Below are 25,580 nucleotides of genomic sequence, written 5' to 3'. Positions count from 1 at the left end.
GGATCTTAATGAAGTATGTGTAAAAAGCACTTAGCACAATTTTTGGCCCTGTAGTAGTCGCTATAGAAATGCTTATTCTTTCTCTTCTCTCCTATCTCCTCTGCCCCCCCTCCATAATCTAGACGTCCCTTCCAGCTCTAGTTCCACGACCATAGAAACTTTTAATTTTTCTCTGTAACCCACTGGTACTTGCAGAGTACAGAAATGTTTGTCAGATTGTTCTGCGAGGAGATGAGATAGTAGGATGTGGGCAAATTGCTTCTTTTTCTTCGCAGGCTCCTTAGCTCAGGTAGATCAGAGAACTTCGTGATTTCTTTTGTTTTCCGGCCTCCTAAAGCTCCCCTACGATTTTAAGTGGGCCAATCTCAGGCTCGCTCCGACTCGGGGTTCGGGGAGCGCTGTACCCCTATGGCAGTTAGGATCGTCAGAGCTCAGCGCGGGCCGCACCCTCTGGCCTGCCCCACCCTGGGCAGCTGCAGGAAACATCCATTCCAGGCACGGGCTCTCTCCGCGGCCGAGTCTTCCTCCTAGGGGCGCCCAAAAGGCTCGTGGCCGCCGTGGGGCCCCTCCCAGCCCGTGACCAGGAACTTGATGGGCGGGGATCTCCTGGCGAGCGGCTCGCTCGGTTTCCTTGTCTCCCGGTTCTCGTGCCTCGGAGCGGACTCCTAGGCGGCGCCTGGACTCGGGCTGTGCAGCTGCAAAGCTTGGTACGGATTCCGCCTCGGTCCTCAGCCGAGCTGCCGCCGCCGCCGCTGTCCGAGGCCCGACCGGGAGAAGAAAAAAGGCATTAACTCCTACGAGGAGGGGGAGGGTGGTGACACTAGAAACTTTTCTCATTGCCCAGGTCTGTCCCTGTTCTCGGAGTACCATGCTTCGTTGGGTGAGGGGCTTCGTACTGCCCGAGGTGGTCTGCCAGGAAACCGATATCCCCAACCGCTTTGAAAACCTCTTCCAAAAATTGGACCGCAACGGGGATGGAAAAGTGGACATCAGCGAACTGCAGGAGGGCCTGAAAAACCTGGGCATCCCTCTAGGCCGAGACGCGGAAGAGGTGGGTTTCTGGGCCTGAGGGTCCGAGAGTGGCGATGCTGGAGAGGTGGAGTCTTTTCCTAACTGGCCTAGGACTGGGCGGGGGCAGAGCCCTAGTTTAGAGGAAGAGGGCGGAGGGGACTGCATGCAAAAGCGGGGACTCCTCTTCTAGGCTTTGGAGTGGGAAAGGGGACGGGTTTATTAACTGGGAGTAGAGTGTGTGGTGAGGATAAATAGCCACACAGTGACACGAAATTTGTGGCTTCCAAAGAGAGGTTAGCTTTCTGGTCAAACTTGATTAGTTAGGGATGCTCTCAATAGAGCTGAGCCCTGGACTTGGAAAATCTGAAGATAACTGAGGTCTTCCTCTTCTCTCCTAATCGATTTCCTTTGTTTCTTTGTAGACACTTACTTTGGTTTTGTAAAACCCTTTCCAATTTCTGTGAAACAGTATCCTTCTGGGATTAGTTGGTTACTTTTGGATACGTTTTAATACGTGCGGCTTTATCAAGAGTAGAAAAGAATTCCTTGCTGATTAGTTGTAGCTGCTGCTTAGAGGCGGGGTTTTCTTACAAAGTAATTCTACCTTTTCCTCTACTTCCTGTTTCTCAACATAGAATAAATTCCTTTGCCTAAAATGTTGGGAGATAGTATCTTCAGTACATATATTAATGGCAAGGGTTATTTCTGAATGTGCATTCTCTGAGTCATATTTATTATGTCCACAAGTTCAGCTCTCTTTTAGCTGAGAAGATACTTTGAAACTTCTTACCCTTAATACACCCCACCCTCTGTACTGGGCTTGTTCTTTATATGGCCATTCAGAAGGAAAGTTATAAATTTGGTAAGTAAGGGGGTCAAATGCCTTGGGTTTTAACTTGTGTTTCTTTTTTACTTTAATCGTATCTTTTACATTTTAATTTACTCACATGTTTATATTTTATCTTAATAGTCTTTTATTTAGGGTCTTAAAAATTAGATTGAAAACTTTGTTTCCATTGCCTAGATCTTAAATGTTCACTATTTATCCTTATTAACATGTCAATATAAATGGCACAAGTACACCAAAGAAGCAAAAAAGAAACAAAACCCCCCAACAATAACTCAGAAAACTGTTAACAAGAAATAATGGATAAAGTCACTTTCAAATTCCAGTCTAGGATAGGCTCATAAATTTAAAGGTAGAAGGGGATTTTACAGAACACCTTGAGCAAATCCCTGATTTTATGAGTGAGGACACTGAGGGCCAGAAAAAGGAAGTGAATTTCAATTTCCCAAGGTCCTGTAGGCATTAAATGGAAGAGTCAGAATTCAAACTCAAATCCTCAAATTCCAAATCAAAACATTATTCCATTGTACCAAGAGTAATTATGCTCTGATGACTTATAGTAAGTGTCTTTATTAGGAATAACTCTTTAAAATTTACATTTGTACAGTACTTGTTATTGTAAACAAACAAACAAAAGGCCAAAATATGCAGCAGTGCCATAATGCTTAGAGGTTGATTTTGGAGTCAGGAAAACAAGTGTCATTTCTGGTTTTGACACAAATGACTTAGGTGACCATAGACAAGTCACTTAAATGAGAAAAGAGTTATAGTTGTATAGTTATGTCAGTTTGCATAAATGGAGAGAATTTTCGCCCTGGGAGTTTCCCAAATAGATGAAACCACAGATAAGAATCAAAACAAAACTTGAAAATTATATGACAATTTGTGTGTGTGTGTGTGTGTGTGTATGTGTATGTGTGTGTTGGGCAATGGCTACTAATGTTGGTTCATTGAAGATTCATGAACAAGCTTCATTGTAATTGGGAACATAGTGGGGTTCTTTTCAAAACAGTTTTCAGTGATAAGAGAAATCAGACTTCAATTGGCAAGCATTTATTAAGCAACTAGTGTGTGGTGAGTACTGTGATAGCAGCCATGTATACAATAATGAAAAAAATTCCTATTTAATAATGTGTTAATAGTTGAAATGTGTATAGACACATATATGTACATATAAAATAAACACATGGTGAGAGGAAAGGAGGGAAGGACTGATAGTGACTATTATGTAAAGGTTTGAACTTTGAAGAGAAAAAGGTGTTTAAAGAGTGTAAGTGAGGAGGAAGACATTGCCACCAAAAGTGGAACAGCTAGTGCAAAGACTAATAGTCAGAGATGAAGTACCATGAAATAATAATAAGATCAGTTTTCTTGGCCTGTGAGAAAGAGTAATGAAGAAGGAAGGAAAGTTAGGTTGGATTAGGTGGTAAAGGGCTTTCAACATCAAACAGTGCAATTGACTGTTGAATACTGGAAGTACTGGGGAACAGCAAGGTTTTTGTTTTTATTTTATTTTTAGCAGAAGAATAATAGGATCAGGCTTATGTTTAAGATGTTTAAGGGAAATCTCTTCAGTATCTATATGTATGATGGGATTGGAGAGGGGATAGACTTGAGTATGAAAGCTCTATTGGAAGGTTATTGTAGGAATCCTGGTGAGAAGACTCAAAGTTGGCTGTGTGAATGAAGAAAAGGGGATGGAGATGAATGAGGTTGTGGAAGTAAATTTGGCAATGAATAGATATGTCCAGTAAGGGAAAATGATTGATTTTATTTTTGGAGGTGAAAGGGATTTTAGAGATTATCCAAATCTAACCCTAAACAGTGTGGCATTAAAGTGATAAAAGTTTTGTATTTAGAGGAAGAAAGACCTCGGTTCAAATTTCACCTCAGACATTTAATTCAGTGGTGTTACTCTAGGCAGGTCCTTTTTTCCCCTTTGGACTTATTGACCTCAAAGGTCCCATCTCTCTATAGATCAATAATCTCTTACTCTATCTACATCGAGGAAACTAGAGCCCTTGAAAGATTGTAATCTCCCCAATCTCACATAGCTGATGAATGTTGAGACAATCAGGATGCTGATCTCTTGATTTCCACTCTATTTTTTCCCCATTTTATTTCCTATTTCCAATAAGAAGTGATCTGGGGTCAGCCAATTTGTGCAATGGATAGAATACTGGTTCTGGATAGGAACACTAGAAAGTTCTTATCTGACCTCAGGCATTTATTACCTGTGTGGCCCTGGACAAGTTATTTAACTCTGCCTTTAAAGAAAAGGTAGAGTACTGGATTTTGGGTGTCTAGGGCTCAAATCCATAAACTCTTCAATCAAATAATACTAGCCTAATTGCTGTTTCTTAAACAAGATTTTCATTGAGTGTACTCCATATCTGGAATATTCTGCCTCTTCATCTCCACCTCCTGCTTTTGAATCCCAACTAAAACTTCATTTTCTAGAAGAAGGGTGGGATTACAGCATGCTGGCCATATGACACTTGCAAAATCATTTGCTAAGGCAATCACAGGCAATAACCTCCCACTGCTTGAACTCTTTAAATTGATAATTTTGATGGCACTCGAATGATCATATAAATATTTGAATGGTTGGTAGAAAAAAAGTTCCCCATCCCTATTCTAGAATGAGCTTTTCCCAATATTTCTTCATTTTAGTGCCTTCCCTTCATTGATTATCTCCAATTTATCCTGTATATATCTAGTTTGTAAACAGAGATTTGCATATTGTCACCCCTTTTTCATGAGAGCAAGGATAATCTTTTGCCTTTCTTTGTATTATCAGTGCTTAGAATTGTGCCATGCACAGTGTAGATGTGGCAAATTGCTTAACTTTCCTAAGTTCCAATTTCATCATCCAGTATAATAATATCTATAGTACTATTGTTGTGAAGCTCAAAGAAGGTAACAATTCTTTGCAAATAAAGCTCTTAGCAAATTTTCAAGTTTTTGCAATTTAACCATAAATCCCCAGAGCTCCAAGCTACTTGCTGAGATTACAAATTATAGATGACTTTCTATTTTGCATTAGTGAAATGAATTTCCACACTTCCTGACACTAATGACATCTCAGATACTAACAGAATTATGTGAAGTGCTTTGGAAAGTTTAAATTGTTTTGTAAATGTCATTTATTATTATTACACCATAGTATAGATGGGTAGCTTTCCCAAAGCTACTTTTTGGCAACTGTGTGTGTGTGTGTGTATGTGTATGTGTGTGTGTGTGTGTGTGTGTGTGTGTGTGTAACTGTAATAAAAGTGGGAATATGATCACAAAGTAGGAGAGGTCAAAAAGGATGTCAGGAAATATGAGAAGGAACACAGATCACTTAGAATTAGACCCTTTAGGGAAAGTTTTATGGAGGAGCTACCACAGGGAATTCCCTTAAGAGAAAGAAAAAAAATTCAACAGGTGGAGATATGGGAGTAGGGAGGGAGTCAATATTAGGCATGAAGACTGGTTTGTATGAATTTATGGAGTAGGAAAAAGGCATGGTGAGACTGGAGAATGCCAATCTCTTTTCTCCTTTCCTTTTCTTCATTCCCTGAACCCCATATTTTGCCCCCAAATTGTTACCAGACTTCCCTTTTTCCTTCAATGGAGTATATTTAAAAAAGTTCATGCCTCCCAGCTTAACACTAGAAGGACCAGGCATGTCAATGGACTCAAAAAATTATTTTTCTTTTGAATCTTGAAAACACTTAAACATTTCTACTTCATGTTGTTTTTTATAGCTTTGTTATCAACATTCTTTACATCCTAAAGATATTTTAAATAATAAAATAAAACATGGTTCCACATATAAAATCCAGATTTGTTTAAAAATACATGTGCTTAAATTTTGCAATGAGATCTGCATATTTTAATTCATTTGATCTCATAACCCATTCTGGATAGGGGGATGTAGGTATTATTTCTCTTGTAATTTCAGCTTTTGCACTTTAAAATTTTTTTTTCAAATATTTTTTCCTACAGGTAAAATATTTTTAGTGTTAGTTTTTTAAAAATGTTAAGTTCCAAATTTTCTTTCTCTCTCTCTGTCTCTCCCTGTCTCTGTCTCTCTCTCTCTCTCCTTCCCCTCCCATATTATGAAGACAAGCAATTGATATATAGACTATACATATGCTATTATGTTGAACATTTACATATTGTTCATGTTATATAAGACCAAAAAAAAAATCCCAAATAAAGTAAGTCCAAAAAATATGCCTTAATCTGCATTTAGATTACATCAGTTCTTTCTCTTGAGGTTGAAAGCAGTTTTTAATCATGAGTTCTTCAGAAATGTCTTAAATCACTGTATTGCTGAGAATATCCAAGCCATTTATAGTTGATTGTGGTAGAGTATTGTTATTACATTGTATACAATATTCTCCTGCTTCTACCCACTTCACTTTGTATTTGTGTAAGTCTTCCTAGGTTTTTCTGAAACCATACTGCTCATTGTTTCTTATACACAATAGTATTCCATCACAATCATATACCATAAGGGATTCATCTATTCTTCAAATTCCAATTCTTTATCAGGCTTTTGGATTTTTAAGACCTACTGTGACAAACTAAAAATTGAACTTTCTGGATTACCACATAATTTCTTCTTTGGATTAATGTTGTATTACTTTGACATATTTGCAGTATCTTGGTATAACACAGTTAAAACAGATTTCCACAGATCTTCATCACCTTAAGAAAATTATGTAAATGAAGAAATTGAGGCCGAGGGTCACAGGCAGCCTCCCAGTTAGTGTCTGAGACAGATTCAAACTTAAGTCTTCCTCACTTCAAGTCACTAAACCACTTAGCTGATTTTGGCTGAGATTTCTTTCTTTTTTTCTTAAATTATAGCTTTTTATTTACAAAACATATGCATGGGTAATTTTTCATCATTGACTCTTGCAAAACCTTCTGTTCCAAATTTTCCTCTCCTTCCTCCCATCTCCTCCCCTAGATGGCAGGTATTCCAGTACATGTTAAAATATATGTTAAATCCAATATATGTATACATATGCATACAGTTATATTGCTGCACAAGAAAAATTGGATCTAGAAAGAAAAAAAAAATCTGAGAAGGAAAATAAAAATGCAAGCAAACAACAACAGAAAGAGTGAAAATGCTATGTTGTGGTGCACACTTAGTTTCCATAGTCCTCTCCCTGGGTGTAGATAATTCTATTCATTACTGAACAATTGGAACTGATATGAATCAATTCATTGTTGAAGAGAGCCATGTCCATCAGAATTGATCATTACATAGTCTTATTGTTGCCATGTACAATGATCTCTTGGTTCTGCTTGCAGTTCATGTAAGTCTCTCCAGGTCTCTCTGAAATCATCCTGTTGGTCATTTCTTTTTTTTTTTTTTTTTTTTTATTATATATATATATATATTTTATAATATTATCCCTTGTATTCATTTTTCCAATTTACCCCCCCTCCCTCTATTCCCTCCCCCCGACGACAGGCAATACCATACATTCTACATGTGTTACAATATAGTCTAGGTACAATACATGTGTGCGAATATCATTTTCTTGTTGCACAATAAACATTAGAATCCGAAGGTACATGCAACCTGGGCAGACAGATATTAGTGCTAACAATTTTCATTCCCCTCCCAGTGTTTCTTCTCTGGGTGCAGCTACCTCTGTCCATCATTGATCAACTGGAAGTGAGTTGGATCTTCTTTATGTTGAAGATTTCCACTTCCATCAGAATACATCCTCATACAGTATTGTTGTTGAAGTGTACAGTGATCTTCTGGTTCTGCTCATTTCACTCAGCATCAGTTGATTTAAGTCTCTCCAGGCCTCTCTATATTCCTCCTGCTGGTCATTTCTTACCGAGCAATAATATTCCATAACCTTCATATACCACAATTTACCCAACCATTCTCCAACTGATGGACATCCACTGTTGGTCATTTCTTACAAAACAATAATATTCCATAATATTCATATACCATAATTTATTCAGCCATTCTCCAACTGATGGGCATCCACTCAGGTTCCAATTTCTTGCCATTGCAAAAAGGGCTGCTGTTAGGTTCTTACTAAGTGCTAATGAACATATATATGTTATATATATATATATGGTCTTCCTGTAGAGAGCCCTTGTCTCCAGACAGTTGCCGCCAACTCTGGTCCAGTGTAGAGACTTCTTCCTCTGGAGATATGCCTCAAGTCTGGCCCAGACATGACTCTCTATCTCTCGAGTGCCGCTCTCTTTTATCCTCCCAGAGAATGGGTGTGAGATAACGCAAGGGCTTCTAGGAAAAATTACTTCAACCAATGAACTTGCTCCTCCTAAGCATGCAAGCTCCTCCCCAGGAGTTCAAAAGGGTTAAACTCCTAGTAAAGACCAGAACTAGACCAGAACTAGACCAGAACGACTTAGCACTTAGTAACAACCTAATATCTCATTATCTCATTAGCACTTAGTAAGAGCCTAACAGGCTGCCACAAACATTTTTGCACATGTGGGTCCCTTTCCCATCTCTTTGGTATATAAGCCTAGTAGTAACACTGCTGGGTTAAAGAGTATGCACAGTTTGATAACTCTTTGAGCATAGTTCCAAATTTCTCTTCAGAATGGTTGGATTTGTTCATAGTTCCACCAAGAATGTGTAAGTGTCCTAGTTTTCCCACATCTCCTCCAACATTCATCATTATCTTTTCCTGTCAACTTAGCCGATCTGAGAGGTCAGATTTGTCTTAATTTGCATTTCTCTGATCAATAGTGATTTGGAGCACCTTTTAATATGACTAGAAATAGTTTCAGTTTCTTCTGAAAATTGTCTGTTCGTATCTTTTGACTATCAATTGAAGAATGGCTTGATTTCTTATAAATTTGAGTCAATTCTCTATATATTTTGGAAATGAGGCTGTAATGTAAAAAATGCTTCCCCAATTGTTTAGATTTGACATTATTTGTGTGGAAAGTGTTTTGTAGTTTTGCTCATATAGTTCCTGACTTTCCCTTGGCAGATACATTCCCAAATATTTTATACTATCAACAGTTATTTTAAATGGAGTTTCTCTTTGTATCTCTTGCTGTTGGGTTTTGTTAGTGATGTATAAAAATGCTGATGATTTATGTGGATTTATTTTGTATCCTGATGACCATTTCTTATAGAACTGTAATAGTCTATAACATTCATATACCATAACTTATTCAGCCATTCTCCAATTGATGGTCATCCACTCAGTTTCCAGTTCCTTTCCAGTACCAAAAGGGCTGCCACAAGCATTTTTGCACATATCCTTCCATTAATTCTTAACCATTTATCTTATATATAGATTATTTTTATATTTCTGCTTGCTCTCTGCCCCATTAGATTGTAAGCTCCTTGAGGGCTGCCTTTTGCTTCCTTAGTGTACTCAACTACTGAACCTGACACATAGTAGGCATTTAATAAATGCTTATCAGCTGACTGGAACAGTACAGACTGGCCTAGTGCACATAGAGGCTAAGTGTTTTTCTGAGGATCATAGAACCAGTGCTAGAGGGATTTTCTGGCTCCAAAGGCAATTTTCTACCCATTGTAGAACTGCCACTGAATTACCTCAATAATAACCAGGGATACATTCAATGAAGGTAGACCTTTGATACATGTCCTTCATGTAGCTACTGCCCTGTGTGTCATGGCTTTGCTGATCCCCAATTTAGTAAGTTTTTCTCTAGTGCAGTCAGTGTAAGCTTCCCTGAACTATCCTACAAGGTCACATTGTACTTATCCTAAAATAACATTGATTTGAGGTTAGGGAGAAGTAGAGGAAGGAAGGACCATTTTATTTCAAACTGGCATTACAATGTCTGGTGCATAGTATGCACTTAATGCATGTATTTTTAATTGAATGAAATCATTTGTGATCCACTATCTTTGTAGGAATTCTTCATGTTTATATTTCATGAAGTTGAATAAGTAAGTCACAACAGTAGAATAATTAAATAAATTGTATTAAAAACATCTTGCGAAAGAACTATGCAATTCACCAATTTACTTTCACCAATTTTATTGCATTATTGAATTCTTCCTAATTTTATTTCAGTAAATTCATTCATTATGAGTAATTATACATTACTCATAATTCCATTATTCCTTGGACTGTTTAGGAACTTACTTATGGTCAGGTCCTTGGGGAAGTTGGGGGGGGGGGGAAGATGTGAGCTCTTTCTTACCAGATATTATGACAGGTATTAGAAAGGAACAGCAGGTCAAAGTTCAGCACTAAAAATGCAAAACCAGAAAATCAAGATTTGTGGATCACTGGTTAGAAGTAGGTTTGAATCTGCTTATTCACTATGTTGGGACCTTAGGAAAATCTTTTTTACTCTCAGAGCCTCAGTTTCCTCCTTTTTGAAAGGGATTTGGATCAGGCCATCTCTTGGGTCTATCCAGCTAAAATCCTCTTCCTTCCCATGGAGATCAGCTCCTTGTGGATAGAAACTTTTGTTGTTTTTAGCTTTATTTCCTCAGGGCCTAGGGCCTAGGGTCAGGGTTTAATAGCAATAGTGTTCCTCATTCAGGTTTGCAGAGCCTTTACAAGTATTATCTCTTTTGATCCTAATGGTTTTCCTGGAAGGTATGTGCTAAAATCATTCCATTTTAGAGATGAAACTGAGGTAGATAGAGGCTAAGTGACTTAGGGGATTTGACATTGAGTCTTCCTGATTCTAGAAATTAGAAAAAGCTGAACCTAGGTTTGTAAACCATTTTGTTTATCTGATTAATAAAGTTTCTTAACTTTGAAAGAACATGTTAAAGAAAACATATATATACACACATATACATACATATAGGTCGTATTCTTTATTTTGTCAGTCTAAGCTCTTTCAAGTAGGCCTTGTTTTTGATTCTGTGCGTGATGATAGCTTTAAAAGTGATTTTGTACAAATGAAAATAACTTCATCCAGTTAAGGAGATCAGGAGAAAAGAAATAAGGGAATATCTTGGATTTGTCTAGCAAGGTGCTGGAATGGAGGGGGAAAAACAAAACCAAACCCCAAACCTATAATTGGATTCTGTGGACTTGTGTTCAAATTTTTGTTCTGATACTTTGTGACCTATATAATTTTGAGGAGATTACTTTTTCTCTCTAAGCCTCAGTTTTCACATCTGAAAAATGAGATTTTATTAGATAATTTCTAAGATCCCGTTCAGCTCTAAATCATTGATCCAAGGATCCCCTCTGATGGAAAAGATATGGTATATATATATATATCTGCTGGGCCTTGCTGGGCCTCCCCTTACCCCCCCTTCTTCTTTTTCCTTTCAGTTTCTGCTGTATTTGTTTCCATAAAAGAAACATTGAAGGAACTTGCAATAAGGTTGTAAATGTGCAGCATCTGGAGGTCTCAGGAAATGTGAATTGGCATTCCAGCACTGCTAGTTAGTTGTGATATTTTGCATATTCATTTCTCTGTGCCACAGTTTTTCCATCTGTGAAATGTAGATAATTGCACAGCTGACTGAGAGGATGGTCTTTCTCTTCCCTTCCTCCCATCTTCTTTTCCTCTCCCCTCTTCCCTTTCTTCCCATTACTGCTTCCCCTCCCCTTTTTCTCCCTCCCCTGCCCTGTCCCCTGCCACTTCTCTATTCTAAAAGTCCTGAATGCTGAAACTGTGTTGTATTCATTCTTTGCTCCTCCTCTCCTCTCATATAAGGGTTTCCCTTGGGAAGGGAAAGAATTTCTTTTAAAATATCCTTTCGTATTTCAAACTTTCTAATAATCCAGTCCAGCCTTTCTTCACAAAGAAATCCCAGGTAATGAGAATTCACTATGTAGTTTTCTTTCAAATAGAAGTGGCTACATCTGTAGCTTCCAAGTCATTCATATCACCCCACATCAAAACAAGCCCTATCATTGCATTTCAAAGAGACAGCTGAGCACAAGTGGATAGAAGTGGACTCTTATCACACCTGACCACTCAGCTTGAGTAAATTACAAAAGGTCACTGGGATTCCACAGATGATCTGGCACCAGCCTGCTTGGCTCACAGGCTCCCTCATTTCTCCTTCATTGGGCTGCACCTTTGTAGAAAATGATCTGCCTTTTTTCTATGCTAGTCAATCAAGAAAGTACCCTATATTTTTGAAGTCTTCTGCCTGCCTCTACTTGCTTTGAGAAGGCAGTAGATGTATTTGAGTTGGTCCTTGTCCCTATAGAGATCATTCCTCTACATTCTCTATGGAAATTAAATTACCATTACATGAAACAAATGTCAAACTGTGTGGTTCTGGTCCCAAAAGCTTCAATTCTTCCTGTAAATCTAATTGTGCACTCTTTTATATTATGGGTGTGTGTGTGTTATTTTACCTAATAACACATTTATCTGACACTTTAAGGTTTGCAAAGCACTTTAGAGGCATTTATCTCATTTGATTCTTAGAACAACCCTATGAAGGATTTTTATTACCCCCACTTTACAGATCAGAAAATTGAGTGACTTTGCCTAGATCTGTACAGCTGATAAATATCTGAGAGTGGGTTTGGAACCTAAGTTTTCTGATAAAGTCTCCATCCACCATTATCACACTGCTTTTGCTGTTTCCTTATTTTGTTTTAAAATATTCACTCCAGCTACTAAAGTATCCTTACTGATCACTTAGGCTTTAGTTCCTGTCAACTTATTTCTTTCTACATCCTCTGGTATCTTTGTTTTAACAGTGATTTCTAATTTGTCATTAATTTTTAATTTCTACCTTGGCAATGGATCCTTGAATCAAAAATCAACTGATATTTATTAAGGATATGCCAGGCAATTTGCCTACAAAGAAAGAGCCATACCTACTTAAGAAAACAAACAAATCCAAACCCTCACCTCCATTTATCCTTCAACTATAACTAACCACTATCCCCTCTAATAATAATATTAAATGCTGATAATGATAGCAGTGATAATTATATCTATAATTTATAGTATGCCTACTCTGCTTCCAGGCTCTGCACTTTCATCAACAAATATTATTTCCTTAGATTCTTATAACAACCCTGGAAGGCAGGTGCTTTTATTATTATCCTCATTTTAGATTTAAGGAAGCCAAGGCAATCAGAGATTAAGAGATTTATTAAGAGCTCACAAAGCTAGTAGGTATTTGAAGTCAAATTTGAATTTTGGTCTTCCGAGTCCAGGCCCAGGCTCTATCCATTGTGCCACCTAGGTGCCTCTTTTTCTTTCCCTTCATTGTTAACTTCTCTAGAACAAATATTTATTTATTCAAAATTGAGGTTTAACCTATTCACTACTAACTTTATCTTCACCTCCTTTCAAACAGATTTCTACTTAAATATTTTTTTTATCACCAGTGGGCGTCAGGATTGCCAAGTTTACTAGTCTTGATCTCTGCAACAGTCTGACAATGTTGACCCATCCCACTTAGGAGATTCAGAGACACCACTCTTACCTGCCTCAGTATATCCCTACCTGAATATCCATCGGATAATTCAAACGCTACATGTACATAACCAAGTTCGTTATCTTTCCTCATAGCCTCCTTTACCTCCTGAGCTTTGATGGATACGGGAATTAGGCCTGTGAATGACTTGTTATACTTCTAGCCTGGGTGAAATAGAGGAAACCTAGTTTCAAAATAAAATAAAATTTCCAGAAAGTAAAGATAGAATGTGGGCTTACTGGAAGAGACCATTGATCTGGAGACTAAATTCCATTTTAGGAACAGAATATGAAAATATTTATTTCTTATGTCAGATTTTCACTTATGAGAGAATGAGCAAAACATTGTAATTACAGTAGAATTTTATAACACCATAACTCCATTCATCAGTTTGTTAGGCTGCATTTCTAAGTTCCAAACTACGGATTGGGTTTTTATAGTATCTCAAATGAAAAGCATTTATAGCTCATTATCCAATAGTCAAGGCACACAGTGCCAAATTAGGTAAATCATGATAGTGAACTGTAGGAACTGTTAAGTTTGGTAATCATATATTAGCTTTGGCCTAGTATATTTGACAGTATTTATTATCCAATTAGACCTGTGACACAATTCTCTTGTGGAGATAATGGGGTATAGTTTTTTTTTTTTTAATCTTGTTCTTTTGTCATAATTCTTTTTGGATGTTTTTACTGCTTTTTTTTTAATGATAAAAATAACCTGAAAATTATAGCAATTCCAAGTCTTAGAAGTCATTAATATTTTCTTATCTCTTCTGTTAAATCCAGGAGCAAGAAATCAGATTACTTATTTCGACAGTAAAATTTTAATGCTCAATGAATTTTAATACTTGGCCATTACTTTACTACTTAGTTAGAATATTTCCTTGGACTGGCTATGGAGGCCCACACCTAGAATTTCTGATGCTGAGTGAGGGTGGTTGAAGCTAGTGGATTGTTTAAGTTCAGGAATCCTAATCTGCAGTGAAAAAAATCTGGGGCTAAAACCAATGGAATATCCACACTGTCTGGCACAAATATGGTGACCCCTGTCATGCCATCAGGCTACATAAAATGGCATGAATCATCTTAAGGTAGAAAGAAGAAAGAACAAGTAAAAGTTCTGTCAAGCAGCCATGGGATCAAGTCAATAAATGGCACTTCATTTCTAGTCTGGATGAGATAACAAGATCTAGTCTTAAAAAAAAAAATCCTTTCCAGTATATTCATTTTTCTATCCATCCATCATTCAAAAACATTTCAGAATCCTCAAATTTCAGAGTTGAAAGGAAGTTTATAGGCCATTTAACTATGTACCTCAACAAGACTGTTTTCTGCCATACTTGACAGATGTTATATAGTCTTTACTGAAGACCTCCAGTGATAAGGAACCCATTCTTCCAGAAGCATTTCATTTTGGTTAGCTTTAATTGACAGGATGCTTTCCTTCTAGTAAGTTTAAACTTGCCCCCTCTGTGGCTTTCTCTGTGGGTTTTGCCTTTTGGGACCAAATGGAGTCTTCACCTGGATAAACCTTCAGATACTTGAAGACATCTATAATGTAACTTTCCTAAAGTTACTCTTTTCCAGGCTAAAGAATCTCCAGTTGAAACAGTTCTAATGTGACACAAATCCAAACTTTTTAGGATCCAGGTCTTTCTCTGAACACTTTGCAGTTTATTTGCAGAGGCTTTCCTAAAGGCATTTCAAATGAACCCAGTATTTCACACTCAGGCCTGGACATAGTGCAGATAGCAGAATGCTTAATTCCTAGTCCCTTGACTTACCAAATCAGCCAGAGTTCACATTGTCATTTTTGGCTGCCATATTATATACAGTTGACTTGAGCTGAGCTTTCATTTTTTAACCCCCCCCTTTTTTAGATCTTTTTCCCCCCCAGATAACAAATCTCCCTCATGTAATACTTGTGAAGTAATAGAGATTGCATTCATCCTTATTAATCTCAGCTTAATAGATTTGGCCTGACAGTAGCCTGTCAAGATTTATTGGCATCCTGCCTCTAATTTCTGTTTTTTCTATCCTGGTTCCATCTGTAAATGTGATAAGCTTTCCTTTTATGTTTATCAAATTTGTATTCATTACAAGGTACAACTCTAAGAACTAAAGATATATAAAGATACTATCTCTAAACTCAGGGAATTTCCAGTCTCATAAAACTTGTGCATAAACAAACATACTACAAAATACAATGTGATAAATGCATGAATGGCACAGAATGCTGAGCCCTTCATAGAAAGGAGAGAGTCTTTCTGACTTGGAATTACCCAAATACACATTTATCGGTTTCAATTTATGACTCTACAAGTAAGAACTAACAGCTGATATCTTCATATCTCCTTTGCCTGGCGAATCTCTTTAGCAAGGCACATGCATTCTTCTGCATTTCACTAGTCCTTTTCACTCCTATTTATGGAGTTGTGAAAAAAAGTTTTGGATCTCTCCTTCCCCTGGTTTTCATAAATACGCAGCATATGATACAGTTAAGTGAAGCTTCATGAGATAGTGTGGCCAACACCTTTATAATTTTTTTCATTGGTTCTGGGAGTCTAGAGGTATTGAACTGTCTTCATTTTGGGATGTTGATGTATTGGTGGCAAGCTCCTTGATACTGTCATCACTGCTATTGGTGGGAACCACCTGGGATTCTTGGAACTCAGTAATGTGCTTTATAAGAACTGGGGAGAGAGTCTGGGTGTAATGGGCCAGAATTCTGGAGAAAGATGATAATATTTATAGTCAGTGTTACAGTAGAAATATGTAATTTTTGGACATTTACATTTTGTTTTTATTATTAAAATAATTTTCAAGAGAAACATCAATACAACACACAGATTATTACCAAAACATAAAATTCATCATACAAAAAAGGAATAATTTAAAAATTGCACTCCAAATGTTATGGAATATCTTTTTTTAATGGATCAAAGAATTCAAAGTACATGGTGGTGATGTTTAGCATATCTTAAAGGCTGGCATGCAAAGTAAGGAAAGTTCTTATTCTTTGTAAAAATTCTTCTTCACACTGTCCGGTACAAGTGCTTTCTTTCAGAGTTATCTCTTGTAAAAGTTCCTTCTTCACACTGTCCGGTACAAGTGCTTTTTGTTAATCTTCGCTTCAGCAGAGTAATCACTGAGAGAATGGCCAGAGATAAAGGCCAAATTCTTTATCTCCTTCACAGTCTGTCTCCTTCACCTGGGGCTCCGCCAGCTTTCTGGAGGCCCTTCAGAAAGGCCTTGGTCTCAGTGGAGGAAATGCAGGAGGACAGGCCAGCCACCACTATGGTGTGAGGTGAAGTGAATGTCTCTGGCTGAGTTTGTCCCAGTTTATATATATTCTATTATAACTACATCATTGTAGGTGTGAATCTTGTAGAATAGGTGTCAATCATATAGAACCATATCAAGTACTAAGTACATGTAGAGAATTCCACTGAGTTAACACCTCAATCATACTGAACTAGAAAACTCATATGCTAAACTAGATAACCATTGTCTTATTCAATTCCACTGAGGTAACACCTTGTAAGAATTCTTGCATAAGTATATTTCTTCAGAGTTCTGGCCCATTACATCTGGGGACCTTGCCCATATTACTTTGTGGAAGAATGGATCTTTAGAGGAACCTGCAGAACGAAACTTCCTTGGGTTCAGGGACTACTTTTGTCTTTGTCTTCCCTGAGCTTTTCACAATCTGAGATGCAATTAAACTTTCACTGGCATATCACATGGGAGACTGCTTGGTTTAGTGCCATTCTGGCAAAGGGCCAGACTTGGCAGAAGACCTAGTCTGAATTCCTCATCTCTGACACCTACAAGGTATCTGATGGTAGGCAAGGTCATTAATATCGTTGAGCCTCAGGTAGTGGAGACTATACTACAACACACAAATGAGTGGCCAATCAACCCTAGCAAAACTGCTTTCTGCACAGTGACTTCTTTCTCTCTCCAAGCAATAACAAGCAATAGTGATAACAACTCCTGTTTACATAGTGAGCATTTTCCTAATAGCCACTCTATGTGATAGATATGACACTAATTTTAGCTCACTACAAATGTCCCCACTTTTGCAGTGGGATCTGCTTATCACAGATAACCATTGTCTTTCTCTAGCTCTTGTCTTTAAGGTCCTGAGCTTTTCTGTCCTATATTCATTCTCAAAAACCATTGACATTCCTTTCATCCCAGCTAGGTTTTTTTTTCAGTATTGTGGGAAACGCTGCTTGACTTTTTGACCTAAAATGGTGAAACTGAACTATTTGAATTTCAGGATTCAAAATTTTTAACAATGGAGTGATGGTTAATGTTCTACTGTTGTTCCAAAATTAAAAACTGTATGTGTGATGGGGATTGCTTGAGTAGTGAAGCTGTAACATGGAAAATTAAGCTTTTACTTAGGATTTTGCCATGAGCTTAAGGTTATTAAAGAAATGTTAGATATCACCCAGCAGTAAAAACAACATTCCTATGCTCTAAAATTCTCTCTTTTTCTATCTCTTTTTTTTTTTTTTTTTTTTTTTTTTTTTTTTTTTGCTTGCAGAAAATTTTCAATATTGGTGATGTCAACCGTGATGGGCGACTGGACTTTGAAGAATTTATGAAGTACCTTAAAGATCATGAGAAAAAGATGAAGTTGGCATTTAAGAGTTTGGACAAAAATAATGATGGTGTGCTTAATTTTTCCACTTACTATATACTATATGAATGAAAGATATATTACATAATATCTCTTAGAAAATGTCTCTTTAGCTTCTTCCTGTCCCTTAAAGATTAAGAGAAAGTGTGTAGTAATGACAAGAATGCACAGGTTGTGAAGGTAGAGTATCTATCAGTATCAGCAGATCATTTAATGTCTTTGTTTTCTCATCTGTAAAGTGAAGAGATTAGACAATTTATTTCTAATGTCCCTAATATGGATCTGTGATCCACCTGGTTCCTATTTATCAAATTACGTACAGTAATGTATGTTTAATTCTGTTGCTTGGATTAGTGTAGCTATTGCTTTATCAGTGGGGAGTATTTCTTAGAAGTATAATTTTGATTTAGCCATCCAACTGAGACTGAAAATTTAAGTGATTTGCACACAATCACACATCTACTAAGTACCTGACGGAGGATTAGAACTCAGGTTTTCCTGCATTCTACCTCATTATGCTACATTGCAGTTCTGGTACTTGCCTCATTAAATTTGTTGTAGTTTGGTCATTCAATAGAGTCTGTTTCTTTGTGACCCCATGGACTATGCTGTCTTTGGGGTTTCTTGGCAGAGATACTGAAGTGGTTTGCCATTTCTTTCTCCAGGGAATTAATTAAGGCAAATAGAGATTAAGTGACTTGTCCAGGGTCACACAGCTAATAATTGTCTGGGGTCAAATTTGAATTTAGATTTTCCCGACTCCCACTAACCTAGTATAGGATAATTAATTTTTTAAAAAATTTTAATTTATGGAATAAAACAAGTATTTCTATAACATAATAAAAAGATGATTGCATGTGAAACTGAATCATTTATGTACAGCTTGCTATTCCTTATGAATATATAACAAAGCTTTATGTAAATTTGTTTTTATTCCTTTTTTCTTCCCTCTCCCACTTCTGTACTAATAGCTACCATTAGACACAAATAAGTATATATAATCTGTGCGTATACATGTGTATAAAATATGTATATATAAAAAGCACATGTATTTTATGCTTTATATACATAGAATACACACACACACACACACACACACATATATATGTCAAATTATTCTATACATCTATTTATCCATTCTTTCTCTGGACAAAATTTAAGTTAAAAATGGACAATTTTGTTGTTTGCAACAATTTGCAAGGTACTATCCAGGGTTGGAGAGAGAAAAAAAGATGAAGACACGTTAACTTTAACGACTTAAGTTCTGGTAGAGGTAGATATGACATATATACAAATAAATATTCTTACAAAATAGATCTACCTATTTGTAAGGCATCTAGAAACTAGAAATCGGGGAAACTGGAGTTGGAATCCTATCCCAGCCACTACTAGGTGTGACACCAGCCATGTCATTTGATCTCTTTCACACACAAAATGGGAATAATAATAACATTTATCTCAATGGGGTGTTCTGAGGATTAAATGATATACGTAAGATGCTTAGTAAACGTAGAGATATTAGTTATTATCATTACTATTATGTTGGAATCAAAGGACATAAAAACAATTTAACATGCTTCAAAATTAGAATTAAAGGATGAAAATCCTTTAAATTAAATTAATCCTTTAAAGTAAAATTAAAGGATTAAATCAACACCAATTTGTAGAATCAGGAATACATGGAAGAAGTGCATTGTATTAACAGAATGTGATAGGAACATAAGTAGTATGGTGAATGAAGATGTGGAAATGGGAAAATGTGGCTTACAATTGAGGAATGATGAGTATCAAAAAATACTTCAGGAATAGTATAAGCTAAAGGTAGAAAGGTGGACTAGAGTCATATAAGGGAAAGATTGGAATTCCAGTCATATCTGTTGAAAAATATTGAAGAATATAATTATTTTGTGTTCCTTATTGTGTCCACCACAATGCCAGTTAGGTATGTATGTAAAAATACTAATAGTGTACTAGTAAATACTACTAATAAATACTTGTTAGGTTGAACTGAATATTAGTTGACTTTTTGGAGGATATGGCTATGAACAGAGGTATTGCTGTTTATTTTTTCTAACTGTTTAGTTGGAGATCTTACTTCTCTTACTTCACGTAGGAATTTTAGTCTCTGTCCTTTGTATATAGGATCAGTGAAGGACCTATTATTGAAGTGGTAGTTTTCTGGAATATTGCAATATTTTATAATTTTTTTTGCTTTAGTATATTTCAATTGATGAATACTTCTTTTTTAAAGGTATAATTGATGCTTTAGAAGTTGTCCAGTCTCTGAAGATTCTAGGCATAGATATTTCTGAACAACAAGCAGAGAAGATTCTTCAAAGGTTAGCCCTTATTCTTCATTATGTATTGTTGGGGTTCAGAGGGCATAGTGAGTCCTCTAAAATATATTGGGGTTCTGGACTGGTGTCCTGGGTATTCTAAAAATAATTTGGAAGCTTAAATAATTTCTAAGTCTAGAGGCAAAGTTTTATTATAAGTGTAATGAAAGTGGGATAAATTCCAAGAGAGGAAGATAGCAAAAAACAAGGAGCAAGTAAATAAATTTATAGGTATTGAAGGAGTACAGAACAAAAATAAAGTAAAGCAAATGACATCATGGAATTGGGGTCAACATGATTGGTGGGAAGTTTGGTGATGTCTTTCATACACATTCTCCAAGATTGTGTGACATCAGTCCTAATAGTTATATCCCTAATGTGACTATATCATTCCCAAGGTTAGGTAGTCTGTGGTTTCTTTTAGTCATTCTTTTTTTAAACAGTATTTTATTTTTCCAAATACATGCAAAGATAGTTTTTCCACATTCACCTTTGCAAAACCTTGTGTCCTAATGTTTTCTCCCTCTCCCTGCCCTCCCCCCCTTACCAAGAGAACAGCCAATCTGATATAAGTTAAACATGTAAAGTTCTTCTAAACCTATTTCCATATTCGTCATACTGTCCAAAAACGTCAGATCAAAAGGGGGAAAAACATGAGAGGAAAAGAACCCCAAGCAAACAAATAACAAAAAACAACAAATAGGTGAAAATATTTGGCTTTGATCCGTATTCAGCCTCCATAGTTCTCCCTCTGGATGTGGATTGACTTTGAGATCTCTACTAATATTGGAGTTTCTACTGCATCATTCCTGAGGGCTGTATCACCTCACTCTTACATTCTAGAAGCCAAAAGCTGCAAATGGGGATTCTGAATAATGAATCCTTGAACCAACTGTTCCTTTGTCTGTATCTCTATTCTTTTACTTTTTCTTCCTCCTTTGGCTTATGTATTTTTTCAGGGAGCATAGATTTAGAGCTGCAAACGGCCTCAGAGGCCATCTTGTCCACTCTATAATTTTAGAAATAAGGAAACTGATATACAGAAGTGACTGACTAAGGTCACTGAGGTAGTAAGAGTCAAAGACAATATTTAAATCCAGGTTTTCTATTTCCAGTCCTAATACTCTTTCTACTATACTAAATTGCCATACTTTTTGCTCCCAGGTGTTTTAATTTGTCTCTGTCTTCCTGTCTCTTGGGTAATCAATTTCTCAAAGGTGGGTATCATGTCTTTTGCTCCTTTTTGTAACTTTTATCTTACTGGCTTTCCCAGTTTGTAACATATAATATGAATGGTGGTCATACTGATTATCAGGCACCAGTTTATAGATGGTGTTCAATAATTGCTTTTGGTCAATTGACTCATGATTCCTAAAAAAAAAAAGTGTTTAAAATATTGATTGAGGTTGGATTGAAAAGAAATTCTCTATCTTTTGTATTTTTTGTAGGAGTGTAGGACCAGAATCCAAAGGTGGTTAGAAGATGGTGCTGTTTAGCTTAGATTCCCCTCTCTTCTTTAGAAGAGGAATATGACTGCTTATAATGCAATTCTATGGTGAATGATACTGTGATACTTCCAAATGTCTGTGGTGTGTGTGTGGGTACTTCCTCTGCCAATATAGATTACTGTCTACATGTGCATTCTTTAGGAAGATGAATTGCTGTGTTTGAAACAATTAACTAAATTATTAAAGCATAGCTAGAAGGACCAGATCTATGGTTTCAATGGTTTAGGGAGCTCGTAGGTAAGGAATCCCCCTTGATGGTGTAGTTCTTAGATGCATAGAGCTCTGAGAAATTAAATGACATACCCAGGAGCATACAGTCTGAACTGAGACAAGAATCCAGTTGTTCCTACCTTCATTCACTTCACCATGCCCTCTAAATTAAAGCTATTATAGCTCTATTAAATTAAGTAATAGCTATTACCCCTTTGCACCAAGAATAAATGGAGAAACTGAAAATCCTATTTGAAGGTATGAGAAGTAAGATTTTTCACCATCATTATAAAAACAAAACAAAGAATCCCCAGAGAAAAGATCTGCCTTGAGCCCATCAGTTTTCTTTCTTTCTTTCTTTCTTTCTTTTTTTTTTTTTTTTTTTTTTTTTGGTCACAGATCCTTTTGCCTATCTAGTGAAGCCTTTGGCACTTTCTACTATTTTCAAACACATAAAGTAAAATACCTAAGATTATAAAGGAAATCAATTATGTTGAAGTACAGCTATCAAAATATTAAGAAAAAAATTGAGCCCTTCCTCTAACCAGTCTTCTATTGATGAGCCATTCTGTGTATCGATTGCTCCTTGGCCAACAGTGTCACTAGATCTGTATACATGACCTTTACTTGTTGGTCCTGCCATGCTGTGATTGCACAGCCAAGGTCAGTTCTATTCTCTGATCAGTTATTAGAATATTTTCTTAGTGGAGTTCAGTCAGAAAGCTATATGTTAGAGTGAAAGCAGAGAGTTGGTTGTTCTCCCAAATCTATGGTTGATTAACTGCTACCCACCCAGATATGGCAAGCAGAAATCACTGCTGCTTTTAGCAGATAGCTCTGCCAGGACCAGAATGTGGTTTTCTCGACATGTGCCCAATCTTAATATAAGACTCCACTAGAGGGCTAGTTAATAAGGACCTGAGTATGACATTGAAGATCGCTGTGACTGTTAGTGAAGGAGTTTTGTAATGTTAATTTCTCAAGTAGCCATTTTACTAGTATGGTAGATTTTGATATTAGGAAATTGAAAATCTCTTTTTCAAAGGTACTGTGATTTGTCTGCTTACTTTTCATTGGTCATATCCAAGAATTGGAGAAATGGTCTGATTGTATTTGGATTTATAATCTTGGGATATAGATTTAAATCTTTACTGTGCTCATTTTTCTTTATGACTCTGGACAAGTTATTTATTTATTTATTTAGATTTAATTATATATATATATATATATATATATATATATATATATTTTTTTTTTACAGCATTGACAATTGCCAAACCTTTTGTTCAAATTTTCCCCTCCTTCCCCCCACCCCAGATGGCAGGTTGACTAATACATGTTAAATATATTAAAGTATAAATTAAGTACAATATATGTATACTTGTCCAAACACTTGTTTTGCTGTACAAAAAGAATAGGACTGAGATAATGTCCTATTAGCCTGTGAAGGAAATCCAAAATGCAGGCGAACAAAAATAAAGTAATTGGGAATTCTATGTAGTGGTTCATACTCATTTCCCAGAGTTCTTTCGCTGGGTGTAGCTGGTTCAGTTTATTACTGCTCTATTGGAACTGATTTGGTTCATCTCACTGTTGGAAGGAGGACCACGTCCATCAGAATTGATCATATAGTATTGTTGTTGAAGTACATAATGATCTCCTGGTCCTGCTCATTTCATTCAGCATCAGTTCATGTAAGTCTCTCCAGGCCTTTCTGAAATCATCCTGTTGGTCATTTCTTATAGAACAATAATATTCCATAACATTCATATACCACAATTTATTTAGCCATTCTCCAATTGATGGGCATCCACTTAGTTTCCAGATTCTGGCCACTACAAAGAGGGCTGGGCAAGTTATTTAACCTCTTTAAGTCTCAGTTACCATTACTGTGAAATGAGAGGATTATACTAACTTTATCAGGAGTTCTTAACCTGGGGTCCATGAACTTGTTTAAAAAATTTTTTTAACTGATTTTCAGTATGATCTATTTCCTTGGTAATCCTGATGATTTTATTTTATGCATTGAAGAATATTATTCTGAGAAGAGGTGAATAGATTTCACACCAGACTGCCAAAGGTATCAGTGGCACACGTAGAGTTATGAATCTTGATGATTTCAAAGGATTCATCTAGTTAGGGGTGTGCTGGTAATGTTTAACAACTGACTCTTTGGAAATAAAATGCTCTTACAATATACTTTTTCATTTAATCTGCAATGTTAACTTTTCTTCCATCATTTTCTTAAGTCTAGGCAACCAATAAAATGATATATAAAGCACTAATTTGGAGCACTTACTGATTTGTGTGGTGTAAATGCTCACACTGAAAATTTAACAACTGGCTCTCAAGTTGATTCAAGCTGGCTCCAGTCCACTATTGCTTTTCTGTCATTCATAGTGATTCTTTTTGAAGTTGACACTGAATTCTGTTCATATCAAAAGTCCTTTTCATGTCCATTATTAAAAAGGGTAAAGTGTATGAAATCATTTTGAATTTGGTGAGATCAATACAAAGGAGAAAGAAAATATCCAGAAGTGTTGGAAGACTGCAACAGACTGAGGGCAAAGATTCATAGAAGTGGCTATTGAAAATACATAAGAGCAAACCATTTCATTATTCTGGATTGATCAATTATACAAATTTGATTTGTGACTCTTGGCTTATATTGGTCCCCATTCTTTTTTATTTTCAGCATTGATGCCGATGGGACAATGTCAGTTGACTGGAATGAATGGAGAGACTACTTTTTATTTAATCCTGCTGAAAATATTGAGGAAATAATTCACTTCTGGAAACATTCTGTAAGTAATACTTGCCTCTTACTGTGTTTTTTTTTAATGACTTGGTCCTATGTACAGCTGTGAAACTGCAGGCTTAGGTTGGAGTATCATTTGTCAAGAATATTGTAGAGAGCCTTCTTATATTACCTAAGGGATTTGGGTAGTTAAAATTGAATGATTCTGTGAACTTCTATGATCCCTTGTAATTTTATGATTCTGTAATTTGTGCAGTGTGTTCTCATAGGTTTCTAAGGCTTCATGACCAATGTAAGTACAATATCCACTTTGGTTGAATAAACCCTCAGAAGTTGCAAGAGGTGTCCAATTGCTGAAGAGTAGTCTCATCTGCAGCCAGAAGTTTACAACTGTGGCTTGCAGGGCTATTGGAACTGTGGGAAGTTCTTTGCTCTTCAGGAAGTGTATGAGATCAGGCAAAATATGTAAAGCATGGTATCCTAAATCTGGAGACTCTGTAAATTCTGCCCTTTGATCCTGCCACTTTTGGTCTCATCATTGATCTACTATTTAGCATCTGGAAACAGATTTTACCTATATTATTCTCTTGTATTTATAAGGCCTCCAAACTGTATTCTGCTGTGCTTGATGGACAGGTCTTTCCTACTCATTTGAAAGAATGAATCAATCTTTTTTTTTTTTTTTTAACCTATGGTACCACATACTAATGAGTCATTTTCTTTTTCATTTCCTGTTTCTTACTCCACACCTAGAAGTTGACCTCTTTCACTATGGTGAATTATTTGTTTCTCATCTAACAGGCTCTGCCTATGACTACTCTTTTAGACAGCCAGGTGGGACAGG

At 36.5% G+C, this 25,580-nt stretch overlaps 1 protein-coding gene across 1 annotated transcript in view; it reads left to right on the top strand.

Moving 5' to 3' along the window:
- Window positions 1–488: 488 nt before the first annotated feature.
- Window positions 489–25,580, top strand: part of LOC141539719 (mitochondrial adenyl nucleotide antiporter SLC25A24-like) — a 42,877-nt gene continuing 17,785 nt past the window's right edge. The window contains exons 1-5 of the mRNA XM_074262846.1: window positions 489–707; window positions 845–1,051; window positions 17,829–17,955; window positions 20,176–20,263; window positions 24,674–24,782. Of these exons, the coding sequence (XP_074118947.1) occupies window positions 869–1,051; window positions 17,829–17,955; window positions 20,176–20,263; window positions 24,674–24,782 (507 nt within the window). The 5' untranslated portion in view covers window positions 489–707; window positions 845–868. The remainder of the gene's footprint in view (window positions 708–844; window positions 1,052–17,828; window positions 17,956–20,175; window positions 20,264–24,673; window positions 24,783–25,580) is intronic.

The sequence above is a fragment of the Sminthopsis crassicaudata genome, chromosome 4 (assembly GCF_048593235.1).
Source record: "Sminthopsis crassicaudata isolate SCR6 chromosome 4, ASM4859323v1, whole genome shotgun sequence".
NCBI classification, from domain to species: domain Eukaryota; kingdom Metazoa; phylum Chordata; class Mammalia; order Dasyuromorphia; family Dasyuridae; genus Sminthopsis; species Sminthopsis crassicaudata.
Note: the sequence above shows the minus strand (reverse complement) of the source record. Positions and strands in the feature narration are given on the sequence as shown.